Here is a 9,064-nt window from a genome sequence, read left to right as displayed (position 1 = left end):
CTCGGGCGGCACAGCTCACTCGAGCGTCGCAAAGGACGGGCCAGAATAACGGGACCCGAAAAGCCAGAAACTTAGGTTTCAGCTCAATCTTTCCAAAAAAAAAACAAGAAAAACAACAAAAATGGCTTTTTTAATCCAATGGAACTGTAGAGGACTTATAAAAAACTACAGTGATGTAACAGATCTTTTAATTTCACTTTCCCCAGTCATTTTTTGTTTACAAGAGACCAATTTAGGCCCGCAACACAAAAACATTCTGAAAAAATATCAAGTGTTTCGTTGCGACCGACAGCAAGCATGTCGGCTCTCTGGAGGCGCTGCTATCGTTGTTCAGAGTGGTGTTGCAGCTCGCGAAGTCAAACTTCAGACTAAATATGAAGCTGTTGCAGTCACCGTTCTTCATTTTAAAACGATCACAATATGTTCCATCTATCTTGAACCACATATAACAGTAACACTTGAGGACATGGAAGAACTTTTAAAACAACTACCAGAGCCATATCGTTTAGTCGGAGATTTTAATGCCCACTCCTCCTTCTGGGGAAGCGATCAAACTGATACTAGAGGTCGCATTTTAGAAGATTTTATACTGTGCAACAATGTGTGCCTACTCAATACAGGAAAGCACACCTATTGCTCTCCAAGTACTGGAAAAACTAGCCCCTTAGATTTATCTTTTAGTTCACCATCAGTTTTTACAGTTTTTAAATGGGAAGTCCTGGACAACCCTTATGGAAGTGACCATTTGCCAGTAATTATCAGCATACCATCGTCACCTTTAATCATCCAAAGTAAACCTCGCCGTTGGAAACTACACTTAGCCGACTGGTCACTCTTTCGAGAAAAGGCCAGCCTGGATAATATATACTCCGATAGCCTTAGCGTTGACGAACTGAATGAAATCTTCACAACCTGTATCATAGCTGCTGCGCGCCTAGCGATTCCTCAGTCCTCGGGAGTGGTAAGACAAAACCACAAGTTCTGGTATACACAAGAATGTAAAGAAGCTAAAAAGAAACAAAATAAAGCCTGGGGAATTTTTCGACGATACCCAACACAAGAAAACCTTATTAATTTTAAAAAGGCGAGAGCAAAATCACGTCACGTACGTCGCGCTGCTGAGAAAACTTCCTGGCAGAATTATATATCATCCATAAATAGTACAATCACTTCCAAAAAAATGTGGGAGCAAGTTCGTAAACTAAATGGCAGCTTCTCCCCATTCACAATTCCTTTTCTGACACCCCCTGGTACCCAAACAAGCATCGGTGAACAAGCAGACATACTAGGAGAACATTTCTCTACAATTTCCAGTTCCTCGCATTATACACAGTCATTCTTAAAGTATAAGAACACAGCCGAAAAACAAAGACTCCCAACAAACAGCAGTACCAAGGAGCCTTACAATAACCCAATTACTCTTCAGGAAATCCATAAAGTACTGTCCGCCGGTAAAATGACTGCACCCGGCCCAGACGAAATACATTATGAAATGCTAGCTCATCTCTCGGAACCTGCCATAGAGGCACTTTTAAGATTTTTTAATAAAATATGGGTATCAGGAAAAATACCGGACACCTGGAAAAAAGCAATAATTGTCCCTCTCCTGAAACATGGAAAACCATCAACCTCCCCTGATAGTTACAGGCCTATAGCACTCACAAGTTGTCTTGCAAAATGTTTTGAAAGCGTATTGAATACTAGATTAATGTTCATCCTCGAATCCCGTGAACTTCTGGACGTCCACCAATGTGGATTTAAAAAAGCACACTCAACAACTGACCATCTTGTCCGCCTTGAAAACACAGTACGAGAAGCTTTCATTCATAAACAACACTGTTTGGCAGTCTTCTTTGATATGGAAAAAGCTTACGACACTACCTGGAGGTTTGGCATTCTCCGCGACCTAGCAGATCTAGGTATCCGTGGAAGGATGCTGAACTGCCTGAAAGATTTTCTGTCCGACCGTTCATTTCAGGTACGCCTGGGTTCAACACTTTCGAGGAACTTCATTCAAGAAAATGGAGTACCGCAAGGATGCATTCTAAGCACTACACTCTTCGTCATAAAAATGAATTCGCTAGCAAACTTCATTCCAAAGTCCATTATGTATTCAGTCTATGTCGATGACCTTCAGATTGCATGTACATCCTCCAGCTTATCAACCTGTGAGAGGCAAATACAACTAACATTAAACAGACTAGTGATATGGGCAGATAGAAATGGTTTTAAGTTTTCCCCACAGAAAACAGTAGCGATTCTTTTCTCACTAAAAAGAGGCTTGCAGAATGACCCTACCCTAAATTTGAACAGAACTATACTGCCAGTAAAAGGAGAACATAAATTTTTAGGCATAACATTCGACAAAAGACTTACATTCCTACCGCACATAAACACACTAAAAAAGAAAGCCTCGCAATCTTTAAACATACTCAAAGTACTCTCAAGGAAACATTGGGGGTCTGATAGAACATGTCTTCTGCACATAATCGCTCGTTGGTACGTTCATCCTTGGATTATGGGTGCATTGTGTACGGCTCAGCAAGACCATCTTACCTAAAAAAAATTAGATACAGTACATAACTCAGGCTTGCGCCTCTCATGCGGTGCATACAGGACATCCCCCATAGTAAGCCTCTATGTAGAAACAAATGAACCCTCACTAGAAATTAGAAGAACCACTCTAACGTGTGCATATGTCCTTAAAGTACGGTCACTACCAAAACACATCTGCTATCCGGTTGTAACAAAATGTCCTTCTAGAATAATATTTGCAAACAAACCTCTAGCTACCAGGCCACTGCTCTTGCGTTTTGAAGAGATGTGCCAAAATCTCGATATGCAGGACACACTACCTGACGTTGCCCGAAGACGAGACCCACTACCTCCATGGTACAATTTTCCTGTAATCTGCGACTTCACACTTACACAGTTCCGTAAAAAGAAAACTCCACAACAGCATATCATACAAGAATTTCTTACACTGAAAGAAAAATACAGTAGCTTTTCAGAATTTTATACTGATGGTTCAAAAACAGATAATTATGTAGGAAGCGCGGTAGTACGAGGGAATTGGGAGGAAACAGTAAGACTTCCGCAGTGTGCATCTGTTTTCACTGCCGAATGTTACGCCGTATATGTTGCCATAGAAAAAATAGTAAACGAGAACGTCAAGAACGGTATCATTTATACAGACTCCTTAAGTGTGCTTACAGCTCTCCACTCTCGAAATGCTATCACTCCTCTACTCGGTGACATCATACACAACATAGTAACATCCACAGCTAAAGGACACAACATAAAACTATGTTGGGTCCCGAGTCATGTAGGAATAGAAGGCAATGAGAGAGCAGATTTATGCGCTGCCCAAGCACGTGACAACCAAATAAAAAATGTAAATGTGCCGCATCGAGACTGCATAAACTTAGTAAATCTTAAAGCAAGGCAAAAATGGCAATCTGCTTGGAATAGTGAAATAAACAATAAACTACATTTGGTAAAACCTGTTTTAGGAGAATGGAAGTCATGTGTACACCAAGAACGTTTCAAAGAAGTGATTATCTGCCGTCTCCGTATAGGTCACACGCACCTTACACACAACTTTCTGCTCACGAAACAAGATAAACCAGTTTGTGCATGTGGAGGTGAACTTACAGTTAACCACATTTTATTTTCATGTTATAAACTCGAAAAACTAAGGAAAAAGTGCTTTTCTCTGTTTTACACGCAAACCATTCCTTTCCACCCAGCGCTACTCATAGGCGATAATGCAATTGTGGACATATCTTGTGTTTTTAAGTTTTTAACTGAAGCAGGTTTTCTCAACAAAATATAAATCATGACCCACAGCTTCACATGATGTCCCTCAGCCATTTCCTCACTCGTGAAGAAAGGGCTGAGGCTTTTATTTGATTGGTCGGGTTCCTCGACATCCTCGCCCAGCCAAGGATGGCTGCTGAGGCTACCTGACCTTTTTAAAGCTTTTACCTTTAGCAATTCCTAGATCTCTTTTTCTCTGTTATTAGTAGATAGGTAAATTTTTAGGCCCTTTACACCACTGATCACCTTTTCACATTTTTTTTAAATCGCACAGAAATTCTTATACCTTGTGTTTGGCGCATGATGGCCTTAGCTGCCTATGTGCCATTAAACCTAACATAACATAACATAACAAACAGCAAATCATGTACGTACAGACTTCATTTCGGCCGCAAACTCCAGGCATTTCGCGTAGCCAGCAGCTATTTCCGGCAGAAAATCTTCTGCAGCTGGCCTGCGCGATGGTGCGCGCCGCTCCTGCTGGCCTGAGCCTAAGAATATACATAAATTACGGAAGCTTGATAGCACTAGTAATTGGTCATGCACATGGTAGAACTTACGCGACAAGCCACTAGTCCCGGGCTGTTCCCCAACAGAAGTGCGCTGGGATACGGACTGCCGTCTAGACAGAGTGCCGTCTGGAGGCTGCGGGCGCGCAGTCATGGGCTGCACCTCAGCAGGAGATGAAGCCGGTTGGGGACTTGACATGACCACGTCCATTGGCTGCGTAGCGGAAGGACCGCTATCCTGAATGCACAAGATGACCACAATGAATGCCAGTATTGTGATTTCGCTCCCAACATGAATGATCTCAACTAGTCACATCAGTGTTGCAGCAAAGCAAAAAATAACACACAAACAGGTTAGATCTCAGAAAACAGGGCAAATTCACTGAATGTCCAAGAACCTTCGCAATATTTCACACTATGATGCATTGAAGCCGTATTGCCGTGAACATTCTGAGTAGATTATCTATTTAGTATTTTCTAAATATGCCGCTTAATGGAAATCATGAAAATTATAGCAAGCGACTTTTTGTGGACAATCAAAACAGAGAAAATTAGACGCTGTTCATTATATAATCACACAGAATTAATGCATGTTGACCTTGATAGTCTATTAAAAGAGGTCTGCTGCTGTATATATACACTGTCCAACGACCAGCCTTTGGACACTCACCTTCCTGAGTATATTCGTTACTATATCCTATACATCTGACCATTGTTCACAGTGAACTAATGAACGACTAGACTGTTTTTGTAGCCCAAGAATTGATGTGCTCACATCTGTTTAATTTTTGTTGTTTATGCATATACAGACTTCGGATCGAGGAAAGTTTTGATGAAACTCCTCCCCTCCAGTCATGCTAACCCAATGGTCAAAACATTGTCACCAGCTAAGTATGGCTCGGCCTTGAAATCATATGCAGACCTCAGAAATCACTTTTTAATTAGCCTTCATCGATATCTATTTATTCATTTATTTGTTTATTTATTTCAGTTACCCTCTTGTCCCGGTGGGCATTATAGAGAGTGGGACATGAAAAAAAAGGGAGGGGAGGGAAAGAACAGGGGTACATACCATTGTAAGTTATGAAGCCAAATGATCTTTGACAATACAGAAATCACAAAAAATAATAACAATAGCAAGCAAAACAAAGATCACACACGTATGTAGCAAGTTATTTATGTCATAAACGCCGGGCGAGGCGAAATCAGCTACCCAAATAAATGGAAACATGCAGGAAAATGCAGTTTTTGTCAAACATACCTCTTCAAAAAATCCGCCGCACACACCAACGGCGCTTGAGCGGCCGACGACGGCGAGGATGCGGCCCCGTAGCCCCGACAAGCGGCCGCCGCCGGTGCCGCTGTGAGTAAACAAGCCGATCGTTACGCAACAGCAGAGGCACATCTTCGATCATAGAGCTTACCTGTGTTCAGCGGCCATGACGGCTGCGTCGTGGTGGGAGTTGTAGACTTGCTTTTTCCAGAAGTTTCGCCACTGCTCCACTCTTTTCTCCGCGGGACCCTCGGCATTCAAAGTTGCGGCGAGCTCTCTCCACAACCGCGCCTTGCTTGCTTTCGTTATTTCTAACGTTAGAACGGAAGATCCCTTCACCAAACAAGGGTTCCGCTCCATGAATTCGACTAGCATAAGGCGCTGCTGTGGCGAAACGTGGGGACCCGCGGGAGACCGATTCGGGAGCATAGCGGTATGTGCGCGGGAATCGGAATAATTCCGCGCGAAAAGCAGACGGCGGCGCACTGCGCGCATGCGACACCATCTAGCGGCCAAAACAGTCAACGTGAGCCAACAAAACGTTGCAACAATTGTGAACTAAGATTGTTCATACATATTACAACTTGTTATTTAATAATATGTGTTAGTACAGAGTTCACGTATTTAATTCGCACTTGACGCAACTTATTAACTAGTATACATGGTCTGTTCGGAAAGTAGTAGGACTCATTTTTTTAAACAAAATTTATTCAAGAGAATAGTACAAACGATTGCAATTTTTCAAGGTGGCACCCTTCCGCACCTACACGCTGCTGCCAATGAGTTTTACATTTTTCGTACGCCTCCAGGAACGCCTGGACCGGAATGCTGTTTAGCTCCCTCGTCACGGCCTGTTGAACCACCTCTACCGATCTGTGATGTATCCCCTCGAGCGTCGATTTTATTCTCGGGCATAGAAAAAAGTCTGGCGGGGCCAAGTCGAGGCTGCAGGGGGGCTGAGGCAGCGTTGCCGCCTTGTGCTGGGCAAAAAATCGGGGTCCTCATTCACATGATGAAGATCCTACCGGTTGGCCTTTTACTCCTCTGACAACACTCCCGGCACCAACTTCGCGCGCCCCCCGCAGGGAGGCGTCTGCAGCATGCAGACGTTGGTGAGTGGCGACACCACGGGGTTAACCCGAGCATCCGCAGGAACATCCCCGCAGGGGGATGATGGTGAACAATGCGTCACCACGGACCCGAGCATACGCGCTTAGCCGTGCGTGGCATCGCCGTGTCCGGGGAAAAGGGGACCCTGGGGGTTGAGCCGATACCGAGCGTTTGGACCCTGAAGGCCCCTCGGCAGAGGCAACACACCACTTTGGCCCCAGCTTCCTGTAGACGGCACCTCCGGCCTGACCCGACCGGGGGAAATCGGCAGTCGCCTTTTCCTATCCTCCCCTCTATCTTTCACTTTCCTATTTCCTTTCTTACAACTCTCCTGTATCCTCCTCTCTTCTTCGTTTTTTCCTCTTTTTCCTGGCGGCGAGGGTTAACCGTGTGTGACCAACTACCCTGAGTTGAGTCATATTAGGTTATAGTTAAGGTGTACAGCTGGCGTGGGCAGGACTTTCTTTCAAGTTCCTGTCGCGTCCCCTTGTTGGACTCCATGGTGGGTGGCTGCCACCATGACCGAAAAACTAAATTTTTTTATGGCTCCCCCCCCTTTCAAAACTAGATCGCTTTCTGAAAAGAGGGCGGAACGAGGCAGCAGACTTTTTGCGAAAAAGAAGCCAACTTTCACAAAGTTTCACGTAATACACAGCAACTGTGAAGAAAAACAAGCACGAATCATATCCCCATTTCTTGTCACCAAATGCTTAACAGATACCTTAGGGCCTGGCTACAAGGTATCCAAAATGTTCAGCGGCGACCTACTCCTCGAACTCCGTGAGAGCATCCAATGCTCGAAACTCGCAAACATTGCTTCCATAGGGGACATCTCTGTCTCCGTGACTCCCCACCAATCTCTTAACACAGTTAAAGGCGTTATCTCAGAGGCTGACTTCATCCATCTAACAGAAAGCGAATTGCTTCAAGGACTCTCTGATCAAAATGTAATTGATGTGCACAGGATCAAAATCCACAAGGACAACAGAGATAGACACAAAACACATGGTCCTCACGTTTAACACCACCAGTTTGCCCGAAACGATCGATGTTGAATACCTGAAAATCACCGTCAGACACTACATACCGAATCCCCGCCGCTATTTCAACTGTCAGAATTTTGGCCACGGCTCACAGAGTTGCCGCGGCCGCAAAACTTGCGCGAAATGCGCTTCGAAGGACCACCCTTCTGAGGAATGCGACGCAGCCCTACGCTGCTCGAATTGTGAAGGAGATCACGCTGCATACTCCAGGGCGTGTCCGTCCTGGAAAAAGGAGAAAGAAATCATCACCATTAAGACTAAAGAAAACTTTTCATTCAAAGAAGCGAGGAGGCGTTTTGCGCTTACCAATTCGTTCTCCTTCACAGCAAAACCAAACTTCGCTGATGTGGTGCGCGGGGGCGTAGCACCACACAGCGCTCCGGCACCGGCCGCGGCCACTTCCACCGCGCCTTTGGCAGTGCCATCCACGCCCCAGGCCGAGACAGCGAAACCTGCTCTGCCAACTACAAGCCAGGGAGTGCCGGCCCACAGGTCAGCATCCCGCAGGACTTCCCCCCGTCGGGGGAGGCCTGACACCCACACACCCACGGCTTCTTCGCGGTCGTCCAGCACCTCTTCCGAGGTGATGGAACGAACTCCCAGCCCGCCTGCTTTACAGCGGCGGAACAGCTCTCTTGAGCGGAAAAAAGGCACGGCTACTATAACGGCCCCACAACATAAGTAAACCTCTCGTTGCTCCTACCCCAAAACATAAACATGGCTTTTCTAGTTCAGTGGAACTGTAGAGGAATATTGAGAAATTACGATGACATAAAAAACATTTTAGGGTCAATGTCACCCGTAGCCTTATGTCTCCAGGAAACCAATCTAGGTCCACAACATATGAACATCCTGAAGCATTATAAAACTTCTAGACGCGATCGTGAGCGGGCAAATAGACTCTCTGGAGGCGTCGCGATTATCGTACAAAGCGGCGTTCCTGCTCGAGAAAGAAAACTCAAAACAAAACTTGAAGCCGTTGCGGTCACTGTCGACAGCCATAAAACAATTTCTCTCTGTTCTGTATATATTGCTCCATATTCTACATTAACAGTCCACGATTTACAAGAACTTATAAATGAACTTCGAGAACCGTATCTAGTAGTTGGGGACTTCAACGCTCACTCCCCTATTTGGGGAAGCGACCGCGGTGACTCAAGGGCTCAAATAATCGAAGATTTTATCCTCACAAACAATGTATGTCTTTTAAATACAGGAAAAGCCACCTACTGCTCCCCTACCGCGGGGGCGCCACCGCGGTGGCTCAGTGGCTATGGTGCTCGGCTGCTGACCCGAAAGACGCGGGTTCG

At 45.2% G+C, this 9,064-nt stretch overlaps 1 protein-coding gene across 1 annotated transcript; it reads right to left on the bottom strand.

Moving 5' to 3' along the window:
- Positions 1-4,182: 4,182 nt before the first annotated feature.
- Positions 4,183-6,030, bottom strand: LOC149338705 (uncharacterized). The gene is made up of 4 exons (XM_089550778.1): positions 5,753-6,030; positions 5,590-5,689; positions 4,380-4,566; positions 4,183-4,310 (listed from the first exon to the last, which is right to left on the bottom strand). The coding sequence occupies exons 1-4, from the start codon at positions 6,028-6,030 to the stop codon at positions 4,183-4,185; spliced, it is 693 nt and encodes a 230-aa protein (XP_089406904.1).
- Positions 6,031-9,064: the final 3,034 nt, after the last annotated feature.

The sequence above is a fragment of the Amblyomma mixtum genome, chromosome 6, assembly GCF_055824585.1.
Source record: "Amblyomma mixtum isolate Tamu chromosome 6, ASM5582458v1, whole genome shotgun sequence".
Taxonomy (NCBI): Eukaryota; Metazoa; Arthropoda; class Arachnida; order Ixodida; family Ixodidae; genus Amblyomma; species Amblyomma mixtum.
The sequence above is the reverse complement of the archived record's forward strand: the minus strand, read 5'-3'. Positions and strand labels throughout refer to the sequence as shown.